The sequence below is a fragment of the Aythya marila genome (genome assembly GCF_965140915.1).
Source record: "Aythya marila genome assembly, chromosome: 5".
NCBI lineage: Eukaryota > Metazoa > Chordata > Aves > Anseriformes > Anatidae > Aythya > Aythya marila.
In genome coordinates, this window is record NC_139046.1 from 37,807,202 (window position 1) to 37,833,763 (window position 26,562).

The window sequence follows — 26,562 nt, forward strand, 5'->3', positions numbered from 1 at the left end:
AGCAAGATAACTATGCCAGAGCACTTGCTCCTAAATTCAAGTTTCTAGGCAGAAAGGACAATGGCATATGTGAACTCCAAATTCATAACTAAAAAAGAAAAAATAAAACTTTTCTTGGGAATTTAGCATATGTGAACAAATGTTAAAATATATTCACAAACTTTCCATATTGTTTTCAATCTGGTGATCGTTTTAAGAAGAAATCGTATGCATTATAATAACAAATATCAAATTTATCTCATCCAATTTACACAAAATATCTACCCTATGGATAAAACTACATCTTACCAGATCATGACCAGAACACTGTCTCATCAACTAAGGATTTGTGGTAAGCAACCTGACCTTTCTTCTATTGAAAAAGCAGTAACTGATAAAAAAGCATCTTCTCAACTCTATTTGTTCTCTATCTGATTACTTCACATAATAGTTGTATATTAAAATTCATGACACTAGACTGAACACAAACCATAATTATATTTACTTTTAGTTTTTAGATCATTTGACTGTAGGGAAAATTTGAATCAATATCTAGGTTCAATATTAAAGCTATGGTTCATGATGGAAGGTGTTCAAAGCATCATTTTTCTGTGGAAGAAAGTATGAGAGATGATAGAGATACTTATTTTTTTTTTCCTCACAGGAATAATGCTCGCCTGCCTTTTTTTAATGATTCTTTTCCTGATTTTTTTTTTTCATTTCAGGATTTTTTTTCAACTAAAACATTTATATAGACAAAAATTGCAAATATAGAATACTTTTTACATTAGTAGGTCTATAGGTGAATGTAAACATAAGAATGATGAAGATAACCATTCTTATTAGAAGAAAGCTACAAGAAAGTGATCAATTAGCAGAATTAAATGTATTATGCTACAAAGGTGTATTTGGAGCGGTGGATAGATGACTTCTGCTAGCATCTAGAAAACTTTGAAAAGCAGTCTTGCTTCCTTTTCTTTAGTTCTCAAACAGAGCTTAGAGACTCATGTAGGAATTAAAAGCTCTCTCTCATTACTACAAATATTAGTAATTGGTATGTTAATACCACTAAGTGTATTAAGTTTTCATTCAGTATAAGTACTAAATAATAGCTAGGACAGATAACCAGAAACTAAACTAAAGAAAAATGATAATTTTTCTTAAGCAGAATATAATGTGTCAGGAATGAAGTAGCAAGACAGCAAAAAAAAAAAAAAAAAAAAAAAAAAAAAGCATTAAAAACCAATCACTCTCATCTTAAAAGTACCATAACAAGTTTCTTAGGATTCTTCATGATCAAAGATAATGCTGAAAGAAACTTTGCACACTGAAGCAGAAGAACTGAACATCAGTTAGACTGATGATCTTGCAAAGTAAAATACTTTGAACACCTTTTGTCACTGAAATGTACTCCTGGTGATAATTTAAATCCTGTCCTTGGTCTTCTATATCTGCTTCATTTGACTTTGACACACAGCAATGGCAAAAATTAAAAATTGATTGTGTCATTTACATAGGGGAGAAGGAAAGACTTGAACTTGAAAGCTGCAATTTTCTTTTATACTAATATCACCCCTAAGAGTCAAACAAAATTGGAAGTTTGAAGCAATGACTTGGTCATTTGATCAGGATATATTCTTTTAAGTTATCTGAAGTTGTAGGTCTAAAATTTTGTGCCACAAGTTTTAAAAAAGCCCCTAAAGTCACCGTTAGGCAAAATTTCCTGATAGTTGTAGTAGGTATTTTACACTGTGTAGTACTTTGTTTTTGTATCTGAAAAGACCACTGCATTTAACTTCATGAAAATGGCACCCACAGAAATATTCAAAAATACAGGAAGATCTTATCATCTAAGCAGCTATTGGAAATTGCATGAAAATCTTGCAAGCCATACTGTGTCATCTTAAACGTCTGTCACGTGAATATTTAGCAAATTCATTTAACCTTGCTGAAAAATCGTTACAACTTTAAAAAGACCAAAACCATAGTGTTAAAGATAAAAATGTCACAATCACCATCAACTTTATGGTTGAATAAATGAAAGAGGGAGAACTGTTAGTGCAGTTTTCCCCAGAGTAAAACTAAGATTGCCTCTCTATCTGAATCCTTACACTATAAATATGTTTTAAATGCTCTTTGAGCCACAGTGGATTTTGCTTAAAACTCAAATGCAATTTACAGAACAAAGAAGATGTTCTACAGAGATTTATCAGAAGCTAACAAAAGCAAGTCTGCTTAGTTTTGGGGATGTATCTAACAATAGACAGAGTTGTCCCAATTGAAATTTGTCTTGAAAAGATGTATTTGTCATTTGTCTGACCTCCCAAGAGGTTACAGTGATTCCTCCTGTAATCAGGGATTAAACTTTTGAAGACTGATTGAAATACACAGGTTCAAACTCACTATTCATCATTTACTACTTTGTTATAAACAGATTTTCAGAAAACATGGAAGACAAAGTATCAACAGCAAAGAAACCTACAATTAAATATTGTATTTTGTGCATGTCTAAATGCTGTGTGTATATATAAACAACATTATCATTATGAAAAGGTGAAGACTTTTCGTAACAGATCAATCAAGAGTATTAGTAATGAGTACTCCCATACCTTCTCTCCAATACAGACATGCATTAGTAACCTGCTACTTACATTTATTCAATATAGGTGCTCCCATCATTGCAGAAGCTTGATATTTTTTTCTGAGAGGGACACACAACTTTCTGCTATTCAGCAAATTCAGTAAGAGAGATGTAAGGGTTTATGTACATTTAGGACAAAAATACAACAAGAAAACGGTACAACAAAATAAACTGGAATATGTAGTTCGCAAAAAAATTTCGTGCCACTAGATTTATGGCCAGACCACCACTCAAAATACATATAAACTGAATTGTTTTTTGCTGAAACTTCCTCTCCTTTTTTCTTTTGAGTTCATATATACATGTTTAGGAGCCTGAAACAAGTTCCTACACCAGATGGTGAGAATATTGAAAAAATACTTTCTTTCAGATCAAAGAAAAAAAAATACAACAACCTGGAATATCAACTGGATGCTGCACTGCAATTCATTTTTTGTCTCATTACTGTGTGAATCTGTGGATCAAGAGGTTCAGTATAAATTGCATTCATATTGCATTATTAGAAAGCTAGGATCCAGAATGAAATACATAGTAAGTGAAGACACTTAGACATATTGACAATCTTGAAGAATATAAAAGAACCGTATTTCTTGACAAATTCAGATGATGTTTGAGAACCTGAGAGTGCTGAAAAGGACCAAACAAAAGGATAACAAGAGTAACTGGAGTTTTCTTTTCTTAAAATAAGTAAAACGAACAAAGAGTTCTCTAAGTGGCAAAGGTGCTTATATGTTTGTGCAAAATCCAACCTTTAAGTAATAGGAACAGAGAAGATTATCCCTCACATTTACTTTCCTGCTGTTAACAGTTGGGTTTTCCTCATTTTTTCCCTAAAGCAGATTGTACTACCTACTTTTGGAAGACATCACAGAAAAGCTAGACAACTTTGATGTTTCATGGCAACTTCTATTTTAGAAGTGGTGTGGTCTCATATATTTTGAACAAAATCTGATTTTGCAGTAATACTTGAAAAATAGGGCTTAATATGAAATGCCAAAGCATGATCCAATTATGGCAAGAGCTCATCTTGACTAATTTCCCGAAGAAGACTTTCAGACTTATTACTTTATATCAAAGTTCATATAATTTCCTTCTGTAATCTCTGAATCTTTGAAAATAGTCTAGAGGAGTGCATTCTGCTTCACAATAGGTAAGATTCACTCCTTCCCATTACGATACCTTCCTTAAAACACATAGGCTTAACCTAAAGCTATTTCTTAGCAATAGCACTGTCTGTTTTTAATGCTTGTTATTTGTCTCCTTTTGTTTTCTTTGGACTTTTCTGTTTTGTCAAGAGCCATAAAATTCAATGCAGTTTCTCTGTTTTGTATTCCTCTTTGGCTCCAGTTTTCTAACGTAATAAACTCTAATTTTAGCCATCAGACAATTGGCATTTTTTTTAGTAAAAATGAATGAACCACCTGCAGGTAGAACTCACTGAACATCTTCTTAAGAGAGCAGACTATATAATGAAGTTCAGTATGCTGTCCATCAGAATAATTTTGATTCTGTTACAGAGAAGGTGAGCATAACATTATCCCATAGATTAAAGCAAAACATTTAAACATTTCTATGGGTTGTTGCCAGTAAACCTTGTTCACTAACAGAAAAGAATGAGACAGCAGGAAGAACTAGCAGATGCTGGCAATCACTTTAGCAAGCAGAATAATCTTCAAGGATAACATATTAGATGAGGAAGAATGTTATTGTTTGCCATCTGCTACAAGTTTATTAGTACATCTACATCTGGTGCCATAGAAAGATCTTTGTGACATGAACACAAAGTGAATTCTGACAGAGCTTTCTTCTGCTGAAAGGAATTCTGCTGAAGGTGGACATTACAGGCCTTGCCACTGGTCATTTCCCTTAGTCTTTGACATAAACTATTTAAAAGTTTTATAAAAAGAGAACGTAATAGAGGTCACCTCAGTGATTAAATGGTATAGTATAATCAGTAAGAACTGAATAATAATCCCACAAGGTTGGCATTAAAACTTTCTTTCTAGTCAATTTAGGCTGTTTTTTGTTTCCAAGTGTCAGGCAGCAAATATCTAAGTTTGAGCAACATTGGTTGTTTTGAAACTGTTTTAAACTGATCAGTAGTAGAGTGGGGCAGAGAACTGCCCCATCTCAGGCTAAAAATTTGCACATACATTTTGTCAACAAAATACTACTTGTTTAATGTTGTTACTCAGTGGCAGGATTATCTACGTTCCTGGGGATATATTAAAGACATTCAAGGTGTTAACAATTTTACATTCATGACTGATATTGCAGGAGATAACATTCATCTTCAGTAACCATGACATGTTGGTAGACCCACTAAATTGTACTAAACTGTACAAGAGTACATGTGGAATAAAGTACTGTCTCCGATTTATCTATTACTTAAAATGATACATCCCTTGCATGCAAACCAACCTTCTTCAGCAGAGGCAATACATTAATCTGATAAGTTATATGTCTGAGAATGGAGTTTGCAAGGCATAAATGTACTTACTTTTGGTGTTGGGCAGGATGCAGTGGAGAGACGAGAGGTGGCCTGGGCACGAGGAGATTCTGAAGGGGTAGTGCTGAGGGAAGCTGTATCACGTGGGAGCACCTGAACACCACGAGAGATGATGGAATCTGGAATCTTAAAAAAAGAGAGATGGAATTATTGGTCAAAAAATATTTTATTTAAATGTTATTCAAAATCTTCTTTCAAAAAAATTTTTGGAATACCTCATTTCTCAATTTGCACACTTCCCTATATGCAGTGCTGGTAGTGGGAACAGTATGTTCTCATAACTTCAGTAACAAACCCCTTGCAAATACGTAAGGTCCTACGTTAACTGAAGTAACACAGAATGCACTATTGGTCCTGAAGAACTTTGAATCAGGTATACTACAATATATAAAAGGAAATAATAATAAAAAGAATGTTTTTTCTTCCTAAGACTCAAACTCAACCCTTTCAAACCCAACAATGACCAGTGGTCACTTCTACCATGACATGAATGGAGGCAGACTTTTCATTCTCTATCTAGGGGTTAATATTGCAAACAGAAACCCAATTATTAGCAGTGACTGATCTCCTCTGAAGAAATGGCATGCAGTGTGTAAATACTCTTGATTCCACGTACTAAGGACTTCATTTCAGGTACAGAAATTCTTCATGTTAAAATTTGTGTTGGTAAAAGCTGCAGGCCTCTCTGAAGGAAGTACAGGCAAAAACACTAGAAAACACCATCCAAAGCCATTGCCTGTGTTTGAAATGTATTCTGAAGGGGAAAAGAAATCAATCTTTTGTTTTCACAAAATATTACACTTAATTTTACTTTCACTAGAAGGCCGGATATTTTTAGGATGGAGTTTTAGTGCGAGATCCTTTAGCGGGTATTATTAAGCTTCTTAATTAAATGGAGTCACATCAACTCACAACAATGAGAAAGTGGTCTTATATTTGGTAATTAAAGTGCATACATCACTACGTTTTTGAAATCTTCTGTCTCTTCTGTTCAGTTTTATCACTAGTTCCAAAGAAAAGAGGTACGGGACGGCATTTAAGAATGAAGTTTTTCTCATCTTTAACACAATGAATCTTAGAAAGTCTCTTGCTGTTTATTACTGCAGTATGTGGGCCCTGTCATGCAGATATCACACCAGATTTAAAATGGATTAGATTGTCAGTTGAACATGATTCGGATTTTTTTTTTATTCTTTTGTGTAAAATGATAAGACATATAAATTATAAATACCTCATATAGGAGAACTGATCTCTAACATTAGTTCTACATACAAAATGCAGCAAGCAGATATTCTGCTATAGAACACTCTCTACAGAGTTTTATTCTGATTTTGTTTTCAAGATTTTAACCTCTTTATGTTTCAGAGGTAGCACTTGTGACATCAGATTGTTCTTGCAATTTAATTTTCTATTACAACATGTAAAAAAATTAGCTCCAAATTCAGATTTCTGAATCTGAATATACAGACACGTATTTTAAGGTCTTATTAAGAAATTATTAGCTTAATCTGATGTTCAATTTCTGAAAAGAACCACCTGAAATATGTCTGGGGGACATGGCAGTAGTGCATAATAAAAGAAAGGAAGAAATGAAGCTCCAGTGACAAGCCAAACCACCAACTTTAATCATTTCCAGCCAGGATGTCCAGCATTTATTTTATTTTATTTTTATTTTTTTTCAAATCGAGATACTGCATCTGAATTTAGGCATTTCTGAGCATTTTTGCCTAGTAAGGCTTTAGGACAAATAGAAGCCACTGGAAAATACCTCCTTCCAGGATTTCTTGTCACAGGGGCCATCCCAAATTACAGAGGTGTGGAGAAAAAGCAGGGATGGTACTGAAAGAGCAGGAAAATGAAATGGATATGTATTCCCACGAACAGAATGGGATGTTCTTAATGGTCTGCAAGTTTTGCATATTAATTGACATATCAAAGCTGTTACAGTTGGGGAAGTTATAGCATCTTTGAAACCTACTTCAGGAACTTGTTCAGACCTTGGCAACAGTTAAAAGCAGACAAATTGTCTTACTTCAGTCACGAGACTGATATTACACTAATGTAAAATTTAATGGAATGTTACTGTCTACAAATATGATACTCATGCCCTCATCCTTTTTCAGACTGGTGTCAAGCAGATGTTCATGTTGTATTCCACACCTGCATTAGAAATAAGGTATTAAGTCCCAATTTATCTTGCAAATGCCACAAGCTTTAACCCAAGCTTTTAAAACCTGCTGAATCCTCAGAGTCAATGTTAGGATATTAAGGCAGCTTTGTTGCACTGTTCCTGTGCAGTTAAAATGACCAATCTTAGGGCACACATCACTAAATACTGCTTTTTTATGTAATTTTTCTCCCTCATCTTCCTTTCATCTGTAAAAAACAACTACATCTAACTTGGCAACCTTGACTTAGAGATACTGAGTTATACCTAGTGGACCGTATTTCACTTAAACCCTCCTCCATACATTAAATTTTCTCATGTTTAAAATTTAGCTGTACGGAAACAGGTTTTGTTCTCAGTGTACCACCAACTGTCTGCTTTCTGCTCTACTGCTGTGTTTCTAGACTGACAGTATTTTTTGCCAATTTCTGTTAGTATATAAAGAATTTCTTCAGAGGATCTCTCAATGCTAAGTAACTCGTATTACAATTTCCACTATGAATTAAGAAGCCAATAGAGTTTCTCTTCACTCTAGAAGACTATTCTGGGGATATTTTCCTCTCCAGAAACAGTACCTAACTGGCCTCTACTTGGAGTATTCTGATTTGCAAATGGGATCTTAGACGTGGTATAAGTAGAGGAAAGCGAGAACAAGGATATTTAATTCTGGTCAGGCAGAGAATATCGTTTGTATTCAGAGGCACCATCTCCCTTCTATTCTCCTTTTCTCTTGCAATTCCATCTTAAAAATGTTAAATATGCAAAAGGGCTGACATCTCTAAATTATACATTGGCAAAGCTCCAGCACTACCTACAAATTTTTATGCTTCCTTTTAAACTCCGTATTTTAGCAAAAAAGAAAAAAATGATAAAGGCATAAACCAAAGAAGATATAATAAAAGAAGAAATAGTTTTAACTCTTCAAATAAGAAACCTTTTATCCTCCTCTGATAAAAAGCTGCATGCATCTTGATACAGTTGGGTACTGGCCCACTACATCTTTTATACGCTCTAGCATCCCTCAATAGAAACACAATATTGCTTTTACAAATGATACCACGATCCAATTCTCCCTGGAGTTTACTCTGATCACTCTAGAATATTGAGATATTACCTATTGTCTCATTTCCTTCAGGCATGCAGCTCTTGTTTTTCTTATACCTATATATCCTTCAATCACTGCTCCTAAAACTTTATCTGGTTTCAATTTTTTCAAAATAACACGAAAATAAACCATGACTGAGGCAATTTCAGTCTCCAATGAATTGCACATGGAGTAACAATTTTCAGCTGTGAAGAAAAAATAAAATTTAGCTAAAACCTAAGCCAGGACACTCAGCAGAGGATGCTGAAGATAAAGGGAAAATATGATTACAGGCATTTCCTTTGAATGTGGATTATTCCCTAATCACTATCTTTACCAAAAATACAATTGCCATAAAAAATCTCAATATAAAGCCTATCTAGAACCTATCCAAATTTCAGCTTGTAAGCTTTCACAGACATAAAATCTCACAGAGATATTTAGGCTGGCTTACGGTTACAAATTTTGCTCCTAAGAGATTCACTTCTCCAGTGGGATAGCAGAATGTATTTCATAGCTAGAATCAGTATTAAGATTCTCTTTAAACCACCATAACCTGCTGATTTCAAAGATGGTACTAATATGTACAGTGCATCTACATAAATATACGAAAAATAAAATGCATACGTACCGTTCATTAAGTGACAGAGATAACAGAATGTTACTGGTATTTTTATGCACATATACTATGTGAGAAGGGGAATTACTCAGTTTATTCACGTTTAGTAATTTGTTCTTTAAAAATAAACTTAGGTAATGTGTATCTCTAGTCCAGACAGCTTTTTGTTAATCTTGTTAAGGAGGTTTGTCAGCCTAAGAGATTTTTTGAGTTTTCTGGAGCCTGAAAATCTGCAATAAGGAAGGGCAGAAGTACCATTGTGCTTTGGGTAATTATTATTACACACTCTGAGCGTGTATAATTGTCTCCCTATTTTTTTCGATTTCTTTCCCACTTTCAAACAAATGTAACAGAGGGTAGATGCTTCAAAATTCTAAATGGGGTACAACAGAACTGAAGTTTGGTGAAAATAGTTTCTGTCTACAGCTAGTTGGAATGGAAAAACTGTTGTAACATACCGACAGAAAGAAAGGAATGAGAAATGGTGGACAGAGAAAGATATCCACCATATGTGTCAGTCATTACTTCTAAAATTTTATCTTTTACCACCTTTTTCACAAATAGTTTCAAATTAGTCTAAATATTTGTGTTCTGAGCTTAGAGAACTACAAGTTAACCAGAAGGGGAAAAAGGAAAAGAAATGAGCTCTCCTCTTTTTCCCAGTACTTGAATAAAGATTGGCAGTGCTAGCAAGGTATTAAGAAAATAAGCCGTATATGCTAAATATTGTGATTGTTATACAAAAATAAAAACATCTTAAAAGCACAGAAAAAGGAAAAAAACTTCTGAAAAACTAGCCACTTCCTGCTCTGTGCATGAAGATCAAATTTGGATTATAACACGTGTAAGACTAATTTGCAAAAGGGCACAGAAGCCTGGATGATAGCTTAATAGAACACTTTGGAGAGCTCAAATTCACTATTTTAGTGATACTGAAGAATGCAGTGCCAATACTAGTTTAGTAACCTCAGCTGAAAAAAATGAAACTATTGGAATAAATGTGTACGCATATGTACGCATGTATGTGGGTAATACAGCTTTATCATTAGCTGCATCATCTTTAAAGTCTTCACATTTTCTAAATGACTTTTTAAGAGGCATGGTCATCATGTTTTAAATACAGAGGGATTACACTATTCAATTGGTTGTTTAAATTACTATTTGACTAATGGAAAAAGAAAGTGCAACCTCTTTTCAACAAAACTAATGATGTTGTCCTAAGAATCTGCACTTAGTTTCTTGGCTGGCACGGAATGAACTGGTCCAACAGCACAAGCTTTTCAAGGCCAACTGCCTTCCTCGGGTTTCTCTAACCTGCAATTATGAATATGGTATGAATTCATGATGGTACTAGAGCCCATTACTCTATCTTGATTTAAGCTTAGACTAAATCTTTGGGAGATGGAAAATAATGTATAGTATTTTATTAGAGCCTGAGTTACCACCTTTGGGTTATAATGTCAGGGTAAAGTCCAACAAAAAGCTAGAGATATGTTAAGTAATTTCTACCACGTACTGAAGTAGTTGCTTACTATTCACTAAAATTCAGTTATCTATAACAAGAGCTCACTGTATACTGACTCAAGTCTTTTATTCTGTTTTTGAGAATTCTACTTCTAAATGGAATACAAGAATAAAGGAGAAACTGTAAGTGATGTTCATCAAAAGATGAACACCCAGTACCAATGTTGTATTATATTGACAAACAAGCTATTGAAAGAAAAAAGCAAAGCAAAGCAAGCCAAAGGGAAAAAGTTACCAGAATTTCATAGCTCTAAAGCAGCAGTTTTAGGAGACTATTTTAATTACATTCGATAATTGAGTATATTAGATGATAAAGTTGATGACTAAACAGAAACAAAGGCTTTATAGCAATGATTATCTCAGCAGCAAAATTATTCAAACTGTCACAATGCATATATTTATCCTGTTTAGCTCTGCATCTTAAGAATATTCTCCGTAGCATGTTCTCTAAAAGACAGCACTGATGTGTATGTGTTAGAATAAAATAAATAACACTGTCTATTCACACAGAAGAATAGGAGGCAGGCTGTGTATTTTTAGCTACTGTTAGTGCAAAAGCCTCTTGGAAGTGCATCTTACCGGTTCTCCTGCACTGCCTGCTGCGTGATGGCAATAACTGATGAGACCAGGAATGGGCTGTTCACCTTTTGCCATGATAACTGCTGAACTGGTGTAGGATGGATGCTTCTAATGCACAACACATAACAGCTATGAATACAGTGACAGGAAAACATGAGGCTATACAAGCAAATGACTGAAAGGGAATGACGTGAAAACAGGTGTGATTCTGAAATGCCAAGCTCACATGAACACAGACAGTTTAGATCTCAGGTATTTTCTGCCTTTAAAAATTGCACAGATTACTTGTCTTTGCCTATGATAAAAGAAATTAACAAATTTAAAATTTGCATTAATAAAAACTGAAACTTGCAAGTGATAATTACCTTAATTCATCCCTGTAAAGACATATGTAATCAGGATTTTCTATAAATGAGGAGATGATCTCCAGCTGCAGCTGTCTTAGAAATGTCAAGATGTATCAGACCTGAATTCACATTTCTGGAGTTGGAATGTTGTTGCTTTGGTTTAGAAGTTGTTTGTTAGCATTTTGAGTTACTTAGAATTTCAATTCCCATAAGAGGAAATAAAAGTACAGCTTGTGGAGTAAATATAGAACAAATTAATTTGGAAGAAAAACTTTCCAAAAACACAGGAATACATTGTCTTTCTAGCTGAAAACTGAAGGTATAAAAAATGTAAGTATCTACATATTGCTACAAATTACCTGTTATTTCTTTGGAAAACAGATACAATTTTAACCAGAATAATTTGCAAGAGTGATCTATTTTTTTTCTTTTGTAGTCTCAAATTTATTATTTTGGTTTGAGTAAAGTTGATCTACAATTACTAGTTACAGAGAGGCTGTAAAGAAGATGTCATGGTATTTAATTTGTGGCAGAATTTTACATGTGTTACATAGACATGCACATTGGAATGCAGTGGACTGGATAGCTTATTACTTAACCTGCTACTTAGTTGTACTTTTTTATCAATGCTTTCAAAAAACAACACTCTAATTTCAAAATGGAAAATATAGTTTAGAAAATCTTGCTGTAATTCTTTAATTCCTTGCCACTTGCTAAACTTTGCACATTCATGTGTGAATAGTTTGAATTAAAAAAAAAAAAAAAAAGAAAACTAAAAATAATCTGTCACACCACAGTGGTATCATTAAAATGCATGTTATCATCAAGCTAATGAACAACGCAACTTCCACTGAAACTTGTGATCGCCTTCTGAAATAGGATTCATATGTTTTTAGGGGGCTATATTTCTACAAAATGTATCTAAAATACATCTGTTTAAGCATAATGGCATCAGTGTATATTCTTAGCATGCAATGAATATTGGTGGAAAGTACCTGAGATTGAAACTAAAGGGTCTTCTCCGGAAACAAGCCACTCACCTTAGCTGCAATGGCTGCTGCAGTTATATGTGAAGAGGAACTGTCCTCTGTTGATGCAACTCCACTATCCTTCTTCTCTTCCTCCTCTTCCTCACACTGTACTCCTTTGTCTTCTGTCTGCTTGTGAGGGCTGGTGGTTGGAGGAGGAGAAAGAGGAGGTGGCGGTGAAGGTAGATCTTCTAGTTCATCGTGTACCTCCTTTACTTTTACAATGGCATCCCGCAAAAGATCAATGGCGTGAGGTAGGGCTGGCAGTATAAATTGAAAGCATTCCTATGCACAACAAGAAGAGAAATGACTATGAAAAGTTACTGCAGAAGTAAACAGGGATTTTCCAGATTTGCTCCCAAGGGATATTTGGGATTTAGATGCATCTTTTCACCTGACCATAAATAAAACCCTAAATGGGCAATTGCAATTGTTCTGAGAAGAAAACAAAGCCAACAACAAAAAACAAAACCAGAAAAACAAAACAAAACAAAAACACAAACCAACCCCCCCAAAAAAATAGAGCCAGAACTGGGAACTATGAAACATATTTCATCATTTTTTTGGGCAAATATAGTAAGTTGTACAACAGTCAGAGCTACTGTAATTAAGCTAATGTTGGATTAAAACTAAGGAAAATGAGTTAAAATGTTCATGAGTACATAATACAGAAATGAGTTCATAGCAGTTTGCAGAATGCTACAAAAATGCAGAATTAAAAAAACATTAACTTTATCCCTGCAGGGTTATTAGCCTCAAATCATTTCTATTATAATCTTTCACAATTAGAGAATATTTCATAATGGTTTCCATAATTATATGTTTATATAATGTTATATATTTTTTATTTGTGGACTTATCCTGTAGACTATGACAATGAAAAACTACACTGATGTCATCATAATTTTATATAACTCAAAAAAAAATGATCACACATGATCTAACACTCTCCTTACTCTATCATCTTAAAAACAATTATAAACTTTGTTTTATTTTATATGCCTGGAGAGTGCAAAAACACAGGCACAGTGTAACTGTTCTTCTTGTTCCATAATGGGAGTACACATTTCTAGCTACCTCTGATGCTCAAGTATGCTAGTATTTCATTGAATCAAGAATCATTCATGTTGCAAGGAACCTTCAGACACCATGAAAATACTGAATTCAGATGGGTTGCTCCAGGATGCACTCAGTCAACTGTTAAAAATATTGAAGAACAGAGACTCCACAACCTTTCTGGACAACCTGTTCTAATGCTTAATTATCCTCAGGTGATTTTTTTTCCTTTATCTTTTTATCCATTTGGAATCTCCCCTTCTTCAGTTTATGACTTTTGCCTCTCATCCTCCTCCCAGGCACCTCAAGCAAAAAGTTTTCTTCATGTAATTTCTGCAGACTGCATATATACATTAAATTACGGGAAAACGATAGCAAGGTCCCAGCAATTAATTGCCATGGCAGTGCAGTTAGGGAACATACAAGTTGACAGAGAAAGGTGACATTATTCTTTCTGTTGCATTTCATTTTTGTTTTTGTCTCAACTATACGGAAGACTTGTCAAATTGTAATCCAAGATTTTAGAGTGTCCAGAAAATAAACAATGCTAAACATTTTGTAAGCAGATATTCTAACAAGTATTTTCAATAAATAAAAATGATTATGCAAACAAACCATCCGTCAGAGATTATTAGAATTTATATAAGCCACTTTGTAAGTCAAAAACATGACTCACAAACACTCTATTTCCTCAAAGCTTCTACATAAGAGCCCATCTTTTAATCACACCTTTAAGAATAATGAAAAGTCAGACTACTTCACAGATTTATGAATTCTATAAACATTCAACTTCTCACTCTGAAGAACTAGAGTAAGCTGGATGAGCATAATATGCTGTATATAATGAATATATATTAAAAATTTATTTGTAAATGTAATAAAGAAATATAACTTCTAATGTAATTGCAAAGCTCAGAGCTATTGAGCCTCCAGAGTACTATTTTTTAAAATGGTTTAAAACATTGAGGTATACAACCATCATTACTTCACTGAAAAAGCAGACCTCAAGCAAATGGTAAATGAGCACAACAATCTGTGAACTGACTAAAAATAATGAAAATGTACATTAATTATTTACTCACTAGCAAGTATGTTCCCCACTCCTACCACTGAAATAAAGCCTTGTTGGCTTAACTGTTGATTAATTGGTTCCCAAGAAATATTCTAAAAGCTCATGCTATTTCTAACACTCATTGTTTTAAGCAATTGTTAGTACAATTATGTAAATTGCCGTAGACCCAATGATTTCAATGAGCATCTGGTAATTTCATACTTTGCCCCTTTTCACAGCATTAAATAGCTTTTTTAAGGCTAGAATGAAATGAAACAGACTAGAACAACACAAAAATGGAAGTATTCTACAAATGTGGGTTCAGTGGGACATGCTGCACAAGTTCCCTGGAGAACACACAATTGGCATCGCCTGCATCTTCCAGAGCAGCATTGCAAAGAATGCTCCCGATTCTAGCAGGCAACTGAGCCCAGAGCTGCTCTGAAGTCAAGCAGAAATTCCTAGCATCTCTGGTGACTGCAAAGACTTAGGGCTACAGCTACAAATGATGAATTTAGAACACTGACAAATTTGGCTGCTTTGGATGACAAGGCTTTTTCCTCGCTGTTGTGCTATGCTAGCCTTATGTAAAATCAAGAGCCTACCAAAATGTTTCGTTTAATTAGCTACTAGAAGTATAGGTAGGAATGATAATGTTAACATGACCAGTGCAGACTTCTTGAGTGTTTTCTTTTTTATGAGACAGAGGAGAGTTCATTAGTCAGAAATGACTTATTTACAAGATTAAAACCTGCATCGACAATTTAAAATTTGACTCCCTGATTTTGTTCCACCTTTGTCATTTCCAGTAACATAGTTTGAGTTGGGCAGTCCCTTATACTTTCTTTCCTTTGTAAGGCTTAGACTCCTTCTAAGTTTGTATGCAGATGTTCTGATCAAACCTAAGCTTCAGCTGAGGTTACTGCAGTGGCCTTCTTCCTTCTACTTCAATTACAGTATTGGTTTTGACCTAAGGAGACCCGCCTATCCTTTTATTAAGTGAAATCTGCACTTGTCACTCATAAAAAGAGAGAAATTTATACAGCAAGAGGGAATGAGTTTTACACATTCAGATCAGATTGCTCTGGTCTTCAACTCTTTCCATTTTAATGGAAACTAATACTGCATTGTGTCCATTTTTGAGATGGATATTTACACTGCTGTCTTTTTCTATTAATATTTAGTATCGTATTAATGAAATATGTATAGCGATGCAACTTCACAGCTTTATATAAGCTTCTTACATAATTATATTAATATGACGGAAAGGAAATTTGAAAGCAAGAAAAGAGAAATGAGACAAATACCTGGTAACAACCTGTCCTATTTGGTTCCTGTGATCCAGTCTGTTATAGAACCATTTTCTATACTACACATCTTAAAAATCCTTTCTGAAACCTCCTATTTTTAAGACATTTTATATTAAAATAAATTGTGACAGAAGAGATTATCATCATGACAGGAACAAATAAATCATCGGTTTATAAAAATCTTGCTTACATAACAAAATCATACAGCATTTTTTCCCTCCAGCAGAATTACCTCTTTTATTAACTACTTATATATTGAACTACTGCTAAAATACTTATTAATGTATTTCATTCCTTTTCCTCCTTCTCCTTTTACAATTTACCTATCTTTACAGTCTGAGTGCCTCAGGACACAAAATGACATTTTGTTCTCTACCTAGCATGTTAGAAGTCTACTGAGCACTACAGGAATCAGAGATTGCAGGCTATTTCACCTCTTTCACAATTCAATAAAAGATGGACAGACTTCTAAAAAAAAGTATAGACTTACCAGTGCACCAGTTCTCTAAGATGTGGGATCCATTGCTATGTTCATAGATATGTCTTCTGACTAATCACTGGAAGACTTTCAAGTAGCTATACTCCTACCCTACAATCCTCCATGCTTGGTACATGTTTTGAAGGCAGTTTAAGGTTTTTCTTTGTTTGTTCATTTGTTTTTTCAATTATAGAATCTCATTAGATTTCCTAAAAAGACTCTAAGGAACCATACTGCAAAGATCAAAGAAGGATTACTGAGTCCCTAAACAGAAACTTGTAGACAATGTATCTGAAAATCTGTAATGTCTGCTTGAGATAACAGTATTTCCTCTTCAACTTTCAGGTGCGAGACCCTATAAACATCCTTTATATTTCTCTAGACAAAAGTCTCTCAAGCAACAGCAACTTCAGGGCTGTGCTGCCAAACAGCACATCAGTACCGTGTTCCCTCTGTGACTGGGCAGTGAATGGTTCAGAAGACACTGATAAACTACCTGGTATGCATTTGTTAGATGCCAGAGGTGAAGATGTTTTTCAACAAGGTCACTGACGTATACTGAGCCCTGGAGAGTGATTCTTGTGATTGATTCTCGTGATTGACAGGGGAATCTACCTTAGCAGATCTGTATCGGGCTGTATAGCTCACTATCCAGCTCAGCAGGGTGTATGTGGAGACGGCTGTCTTTCTGGATCTATCAGCCAACTATGCAAACAGAAAGACCACTGGAAAGATTGAGCCTTAATAACACAATAAGAGATTATTTGATTTTTATTTGATTTTATTTATATTTATTTTATTTGAAGATTATTTGACCACTAAAATGATCATCACCACAACAGTGAGAATTATTTCCTTCAGGAAAAGCAAGTCTGAAGCTGAGCTGCTAAACTTGAGAAGATGGTTTGGCAATAAGCATCATAAACATACATGCTGACACATATGAAAGTATTAGGCCAGCCTTCATTGTTGTGGGGCTGAGTGAAATTTAGGCATTGAATCAGGTTTTGTTTTAACTGAATTCTCTCTTAGAGAAGAAAGGTTGCTGCTATCAAGACTGATACAATTCTGACTTTTCGATAACAGCCTTGAAAAGCTTTTGAAAAGTTGGAGAATGGTTACAGATGGGGAACTGTTGTTTAACTGTATTTTTTGCAATGGGTTATGCAGGAACAGATGCATGATAAACTGAAAGCACTTCAAATGCTCTGCTGTGTCAGATATGGTCTATACATTACCCCCAACCTCTGATCTCCAGCTGGGCACCATGGCTGTATCTTGACAGTACGTTTATCGTCCCCCTACATTCCCTGATTTCCTATATCACAAAGTACCTAATACAGTATCTGGACATTCACCCTTAACTCTAGTTACTCTCCTTCAGGATGACTAGCACAATGACTGCCAGCACCTTGATAAAGATCTCCAACAAACAGCAGATTTTTGCACTGACACAAGCCCTTGCTCAATATGAAGCATAAATATTTCCAGTTAGACAACCGTTTGGCAATGAATAAATGGGCAGCAGGAAAATCAAGAGATATGAATGAGTTGTATTGAATAGCTGAGATGGCAGTAGCTAGAATTTTCATTCTATACTTGAACTTACTGATATAAATTCTTTATTCCTTTCAAAAGCAAAATAAATTTCCACCCTTTTTTCTACTCTTGCCATTCTTTTCTCCTTCACACTAAAACAAACTTACTGTAGTACCTTAATCCTCTCGGGCACAGGGAAATGTTTTACAATTCCCAGTGACAAGAAGTATTCTTATATCCTAACATAGCAAAGATGAATGACAGTAATCCTAGAAAAGTGGCTTGGAGGGCAGAAAGACACAGATGCTGGTTAGTGTTGGCAACCAAGCATCTGAAAGACTTATAGGTTTAATGGATAAAAGGGAGATAGCCTCTTCCCTGAAGAAGAGAAGAAAGCACTTAAATGAGAAGGAGATGGTACTGTTGGACTTGATGTTCCTTATGGGTCCCTTCCAACTTGGGATATTCTATGATTCATGCATACAGATCACGGATCCTTTGTGCAACTACATACATGTAAGACAGTGGTGTGATGCTGATGGTTAAGTTGCAGAGCCATTGCCACAGAATGCCATGTGAGGGCGGCACACCTGGCATGAGCTGTCTGTTAACTACATTTAAACTGGGATTAGACAATCTGAGGGCAAAAGCAAAGAAGCTGTACAACTAAGAAACCAGTGTTCATAGGGAATTTTATCAAATGATTAGCTTTACCTTGAAGTCTTTTAAGGTATGTACTTCATAAAATTCCATACACTAAGAATACAGGAAAACAGGGGTGACAGGTCCTTTGCATGCACTGGAAAAGATAAAATCTTTCCCATTTCAAACAAAAGTATATACATATACCAGGCACAAGTTTGAGTAGGCAATCCTTCAGACACAGACAAAGAAACATAAGATGAAGTTGATGTTGTCTGCTCTGATTTCTCACCTGCACGTTTTTCTAACTTTTTCTGATTTGTTATAGTAATGCTTTTTCAATAGCAATATAAAATAATAGCACCAATAAATAGTCATAAATCTGTAAAGCAAAGGAGGAATTTCAGATTATAACACATATGTATACGATTAATACCAAGCAGTCAAAAAGTAAGCATGAACAAAAAAATAAAGCCTAACTTCTCTGTCCAAACTGAAAAAAACGTAGGAAGAAAACCAACTGTGAAGGGCGTAAAGTCTGACACACATATCCAAAACATTAAAAAATCCTCATACACTTAAAAATGATGTTCCTTTTTTTCCCTTCTTGCTGACCAAAATTGGGAATGTTCTTTTTACTCCAGCAAGTTCTACCATACACTAGGCCTTTTTCTTACTTCTGTGCAAAAAAGAATGCTTTCTTGGAAGCTGTAGAAAACACATGGATCAGGAATAGGCTGACTAGAAAAGAAGGAGGAAGTGTAAAAGAACATTAAACTATTCATTACAACTGCCTGCTACAGTGAAGTACTCTCTTGTACTAAAAGTAATTCTGTCCTGGTCGCACAGTACTTTCAATTAGATCAGTACTGTGTTGTCCCTGACCAAGAGAGATGGTGTGTTAGTGAATATGCATTTCAGTTAACTTCTGTAAAACTAAAGTAGGTACTTTCTACCATTCAGAACAATGAGAGGTACTTATCATCAGTCCTCAGTAGCAGATCAGTAAGAACACTTCTTACCTGTGACCCTTTCTTGCTACCTGGCAGATTAATTATGAGAGTTTTCCCTCTGATTCCACACACAGGTCTGAAAAGAAAGAAACCCAGAGTGAATTTTTTGCATGGAAATTTCTCCACTGTAGAAAGAAGAAGAAAATATTTAACATAAATTTTATTATTTACCAGAATTTGTCAAATCAATTTTTAACATCTAAAAATATTTGCTGATTGTGTTCTTATGAAACAGCTCAGGAGAAGCTGACAAGACTGACAAATTCTAACATTTAAATGATAGTGTAAACACCAGAGAGATTTCCATCTTTATTTATTTATTTATTTATTTATTTATTTATTTATTAGTTCTGTGTATCTCCCTTAATTTTATTGTTTACTTGCACTGAATACATTCTTTGATATAGTCACTATTTACTCAAACTTGGGGTTCCTTTGTAACATAATTATGGTATCAGACACTATTTCACTTGATAGGTAAAAAACACTAAGTTATGCTAATATGCTGGCTGCATTAATTCAAATGCCTTTTTTTTTTCCTTTTTTTTTTTTCTTTTTTCTTTTTTTATTTTTTTTTTCTTTTTAAGATACCACATAAGAAAAGCACGGAAGGAAGTAATTCTCAACTGAAAATTGCACTTATGCAATTCAAATCTATTTCTTCCCAAGACTCTGTCCTAACTCCAGAAAAAAAAAAAAAAATAGCTATCAAAAATGAAGATTTTATTTTACTTTGTGTCTTTAGGGATTTTCTTTGGTCTTGATGCAGGGCTGAACTTAAACAATCAAGGGCTGAATGTGGTTTTTCTTATCCTTTCTATCATTTAGTGTTTGCCTGTTCTTCCTTTTAGCTACTTTCTTTTTTTTTTTTTTTTTCCAAAACACAAAACAATACATAAACGACCCAGATTTTGTCTGGAGGAACAGCAGAGCACATCTTGCTTTTCTCCACTGTTGACCAAACTAGTGGTGAAAAAAACATGGCTAGGATATAAAGCTAAGAAAAAATGAAAGGATAAAACCAAACAACAAAGATACAGAAGCTATGTTGAGAGAAACTGTGTTGTTACACAGTGACACAGTCTCTTTATCTAAAACCATGAGCCATAATTGAAGACAGAATAGAAAAAAAATATATAGAGCATTATCAAAATCTCAGAGCAGCCAATTTCCCTGGATTTCTTCTTATACAAATAATTCCTAGTGATTATTATCATTTATTGGTAGCATGGCATTTTCTAGCAGGATAGCAAGGATTCTAGCGACAGCTGTCATAACGCTTACAATTAAAGAGCACAGAGATGATTTTTCTGCCACAAAATGAACCTCTGGTATCATAGTCAAACCAACCTGAAGAGAAGTCTTATTTTCAACTGTCAGCTTGAATATTGCCTGACTCCAAGCCTCTGTTCCCCTGTACACGCTTCTTACACATTATACACCCTAAGTTAAGAAAGAATTCCAGGTCACTGAATGTAACTCTACCGCAAAACAAAGATGAGGAACTCGAGTTAAAAAAATGTGCTCATTTACATTTGTTGCAGTAGTCAAACTACACTTTATGACAGACTCAAAATAAAGGAAACAGGAAATATCCACTGAGGAATTATAGTGATGTCTAATGGCTTAAGACAGAAATGGGGTTGCCAATGGTTTCTCACAACAGCATGCAAAAGTAAGTAAAAATACTTAAGAACTGCATGGCTTGCAAAAAATAGTGTGTGGGCAACAACATAGAAACACACCAAGGGTGTGTACGTTGTGGGTAATGTGAGAGATAAATTAATGATCTTCCTCAAAATGGGGAACAACTGAGAGTGATGCTGTGGATCCCGTTATCCTCAGCCTGATGGTGCATTGGACATAAATCATATGAAAATCCTGAGAAGTCTGACAAAAAAAGAGTATGTATAGAAGTAAAGGACCTGTAGAAAAAACAAGATGAGAGAGAAAGACAGAAAAAATGAATGTGGGAAGAAAATACAGATCGAATGCAGAGATAGAAGAGAGGAACACGATCTCTTTGGGAAAAAAAAAATAAAAAATAAAAACAAAAGCAACACATCTCACTGGAAAGAAGTTTTGATGGGCAAGGGGTACTGAGGCTTTTTAAAGACTGCAACTGCACAGATAGTTGACTTGCATAAGAAATCATGTGAAGAGATTAACTCTAGGACAAGAACAGTTGGGAGGTCACAGAGAAAGAGGAAACACTGAAAGACCTATGACCCTCCAAGATACTCCCTGACGGAACTCGGGTCAGAATTCCAGTTATAAATCTCAGAGACTCTTCATTTGTCAGTAAGTATCTGTGAATCAAATCTGCAAAATAACCCAGCACTTTCTACCACCTTCTAAAGCTGGTCCACAGTCAGGAAAAACAGACTATACCTTATAAAAATTGCTGCAAGTTCAAGTGAAAAAATTCAGTATGAATTCCCAAACTGCAGGTGATTTACAGAAGTGTCAGCTTAATGTTGCATAGTAAAGTTCTGCCTTCTTTTTTTTTTTTTGCTTTTTTTTTGGAGTAAATTACATGCAGGACTATCCATAGGAACTTAATTTCAAAATTAAGTCAATGAGAGCTAAGCTTGAGACAAGAGACATTTAAAGCTAAACACTCTGAAAAATTAAGATTTACATTTCTCAAAGTGTGTGCCCTAAATTAGTGTATGTTTTTGACTACTTGTAATATATAGCTTAGTTCATATTGTAAAAGGGGGATAACAAAACTACCTCAATTTGCAGAATTTTCTAAGAAAATATAACAATTTGCAACTAATTTATGTCTTAGAGTAAAAAATGATATAATAAAAATCCCAGAGGAAGTGAGTCTGCATTCAGAGAAGATCCTGAATAAAAAGTACCCCAAATGATACAGGACTACACAGAGGACAACCACAACAAAAACTGAATGTCCCCCCTTCCATCTTGAACAAGTGCAGAGAAATTCTATAAAAAACTTAATCCCAGGACACGTTAATTCCTGCAGAATAAAGATTGCACAAGAAACCATCATGCTGTATTTTATTTTAATTTTTATGTACTTTATGCTCTGAATATTATACAAATACTAACCCTTTGCATGCTGATTACATATATGCCTGAAGTAAAGGTTTTCACTGGGAAATTTTTAAGACCTAGTATGACTGCATGAAGTCCATTTGTAAAACATTTTCAGTATAAATACACAGAGATGTTATGCCCTGTAATGGTTGTCAATGACTACTGAAAGTGGCTGTAGGTTAAGGAATATTTTCTTGCTCTATCTATAAAAGAATCAGGTTGCTGTCCAGCATTCTGGAAAACATTTCAGACATCCTGATCACACCATATCCTAAACCAAGGTTGGTTATTCAGTGTCATCTAAATGGATATCTTTCTCTTGATCAGAAACAGAACAGCTAAAATATTTCAAAATATACAACTTACAATGTTAAAATTTCATCAAATAAAAGAATGAAAGCACTTGCTAGTTTGGACAGAATCTGAAGCTGTTACCTTGGTAATGCTGCTCTTTCAGATACACAAATTGATACAGAAGTTTTGAAATACTTTGTTGAACTACTAAAACTCAAATCTAAATGTCCTTTAAAAATCCAACTATCTGAATACAAAATCTCAAACAAATTTGAACTTCCTGCTTTATTTATAATTTTATAACATAATTATTGTTATACCCTCATTATGCAATGAGAAAACAAAAACTGTAACAGCCATTGCCTTTTAGTTACCTTGAAATGACATGTAATCACAGACTGACTTATAAATTGCATTGATATTACTAGATCTATCATAGATAAGCGATGCACATTTCTGAAGATCTTGAAGGAATAAAATTAAAAATTAACTCCAGAAGCAAATACAGGATGACAAGAGGTGTCACTGATAAGCAAGAAACACCAACAGGGAAAGTATCAGTTGAGAACTATTTAACAGGAAATATCAAAATTTAGGAGTTAATGTACTAGATCTGAAAGCATGTGAAAAAATACCTTTTCACTTATTCAGAGAGCTTTTGCTAGTACTGGAATAAAAGCAATAACACAACAATACGTATCTATTTACCAATCTTTTTTTTTTCCATTTTTTTTGCTAAACAAGCATTTTAGCAGTTGGTGAACAACATACAGAAGAGTTCTTCAGTCACCACTGAAATGTCACAGCTCTAGGGTGAAAAGACAGCTGCTTAACAGCATGCATCGATATTACCAATATCCCTGGCAAAGAAAATAGAGACTAATGGAGACTACAAAGGGAACAAAATGAGAGAATGCAATTACTGTTCTTGGAATTTGGTCACTTCTCTGAAGTTAAGACTTACAGTCTTGATAACACTGGCAATCTTCAGTTATTTCGGTATAGTCATTCCCCTACCTTGCATATTTCTAAGGAAATAGCTCACTTCATATTCTGAAGGAAATATTCTTACCTAGAGAGCATGCCCAGAGGAGTTACATTAAGTGATCCCATCAGCATTGCCAGGGCCATCCCTGGGGCTTCTCGCTCTATTACTTCTTTAGTGGCCTGTAATCAAAGATTAAATAGCAAAGTGAGTGAAAAGCAACAAGGACTAGAAAAGTATGAAACAAGCTGAAATTCGAGTAAGAAAATCTTTTTTGTTTGTTTCAGAACCAAAATACGTCCTTGCTAAACTCTCAGCACTGGAATATGTTGAAGAATTTTCCCTTGGTTGTGGAAAATAAGGAAAGGCAAGGAGGTAGGAAGAAGCACTGTTAGCTGCATTTATTGTAAAGACTCCTACAGAAAATTTTAGAAGTCAGGATCCTATATGTGTAGGAAAAACAAACCAACACCACATAAATAACAACTCCTTCTAACAGAAAGGAAGGAATGTTTGGGAATAAGCAAAAAGAAGACTGCACGTAATGGTTTGCTCTTCCTCCTCAATCTCATTCACATTTTCCAGTTGAGATTTTTGCAGGCACAAGAAGGGTGAATTGGTCTGTGCAGAAGACAGAAAAAAAAATGCCAAGGGAAGCCCATGTAGCAGGCAGGCAGGAAAATAGTAAAATGGTAATGATAACAGCCAGAGGCTGAGGCCTTCCCTTTTGATCATGTCGGCAAAACAGCGATTCCAAACAGGCTGGTGGCTTCTAGCCAAGCGATCCCTATGCAGTGGGCATCTAGAAGCCTGGAAGCATAGTCTGAAAATGCTTGTCTTTTTAGTCCTTTACCCAGACAAGGTTATCAGTTGGGAAATGATTTTCCAGGGATTTTCAAAAACTTCTGTCTTTCCTTCCTAACAGAGATTTTCATAAATGCCCAATCAGTTCTAGTCTCCCAATCTCCAACTTTAGTTAGGACCTAACACCTTCAAGGAAGGTTACAATCCTAACCACTCTCCAATTCTCTCACAGTGGTTGCTTTTCAGTGCACCACCTTGGTTCATGTTCTGAATCAAGATTCTACATTATTTGGCACAACTGAAATGTTAGCAAGGCTCACAAAACTGTGAAATCTGTTGTAAAACATCCAGCCAAACTACTATCTTTTGATAGCACAGCTATCAAAATCGAAGTAGAAAATCAAATCTTAAATGTAAAGACACGCTGAATAAGCTGAATTTTCTTGGCAGTTTGATACGGTAAAGGAATATAATAGAAAACCAGACAAATAATTTTGTGGGAAAGATTAAATTACAAATCAGATCTTTGTACTTTTATAAACTCCAAGTTTACAAATAGAAAAAACAATGTCACAGAGAAGGAAAATGACAGTTAACGCAGTGATATCCCTACTTGAAGGATCCAGGAGTCCAAGACTAGCTATACAGAGAGAACACTTCACAGAAAGCACTAAACAAAACAGAAACCAAACCAAACCAAACCAGTACAGGTATTCCACCAGCTGTATTCTCAAACATTGCCACTAACACTTAATATGCTTTAGAGGAATATGTCAGCGTCAGAAGACATCAGACACAACTACCTCAAGTAAACCATCAAGTCTTTTATCACTAAGCAAACCTGGTATGTCTTCAGTTGTGGGAAGCAAGAACTTTGGTTTATATAAAACCAAACAATTTTAATTCAGTAGCTAACACCACAGTCTCTTATTTCCAGCATATCATGTTGGTTTTACTATCTGCCACCCTCTACTCAGAACCAGAAAAGGCATATATATACAACCTTGTGTCAGTATTTCTACAAAAGGGAAAAGAGAATAAGCAGACGAGAAATTATATAGACAAAAGTTAAACCTCTGCATTGAGAGAGAATGCCAAAAGACACCTGCTGAGGTATCAAATTATCAATTGCACATTAAAAATTCTGAAGAGAAATGCACTGCAGTGGTGTAGGGACACTTTGCTGACAATGAAAAAGTTGATGAAACATGGAAGTCTCTGTGTGTGCATACACAGTAAGTATATATCAATGCCTTTTATTTTCAGCTAATGCCATGCTTCAAAGCTATTCAAAACTTGTTTTAAATGTAACGTGCATTTTGAGATTTCTTTTTTGCCCTTGAGCACAGTGACACTTTGAAGATATCATTAGTTAAAATTCTAAACAGGCTTCAAAGGTAGTAGAAGATGCAAAAGAATTGCACAAACAATGATCCTGCAGCTCCGGAAGTCCTTCAATGAAATTCTAGTCCATTCTCTAACTTCACAAGAAAAATAACCTTCACAAAATGTCACTGCTAGCAGGCAATGTGATTATTAAAAATGTATAAACTGAGCAACAGCAAAATCTGAAAGGGCAGAAAGTCCAAGCAGCAGCCCTCAACATAAGTTTCTAAAAATACTTGTTTCAAAATACACATGCTTGTATTCATTCCTGCGGGCAGCCTTCTACAGACAGGGAATGCTTCCTGTAGTCTATGGGTGGATGCAGCCAAAATGGCTGCTGCTAAGTAAACATCTTTTACAGCGACATCTGCCCTTGAAATCAGGCACTGGAGAGCCCACTTTTTGGATGTCCTTAAATAACACGACTTAAAATGTCTGATGTACAGGAGCTGGAATCACCA

The 26,562-nt window shown here is 34.9% G+C and overlaps 1 protein-coding gene across 13 annotated transcripts in view; it reads right to left on the minus strand.

Annotated features, from left to right (window-relative positions):
- GPHN (gephyrin) overlaps positions 1-26,562 on the minus strand; it is a 281,858-nt gene that overhangs the window by 90,222 nt on the left and 165,074 nt on the right. For 9 of the 13 annotated variants that reach the window (XM_082761972.1, XM_082761969.1, XM_082761970.1 and 6 more), the window contains 5 exons: positions 23,999-24,093; positions 19,576-19,642; positions 12,490-12,762; positions 11,103-11,210; positions 5,121-5,255 (listed from right to left, as the gene is read on the minus strand). In XM_082761972.1, the coding sequence (XP_082618098.1) occupies positions 5,121-5,255; positions 11,103-11,210; positions 12,490-12,762; positions 19,576-19,642; positions 23,999-24,093 (678 nt within the window). The remainder of the gene's footprint in view (positions 1-5,120; positions 5,256-11,102; positions 11,211-12,489; positions 12,763-19,575; positions 19,643-23,998; positions 24,094-26,562) is intronic. The other 4 variants (XM_082761973.1, XM_082761966.1, XM_082761976.1 and 1 more) reach the window with 1 other exon arrangement.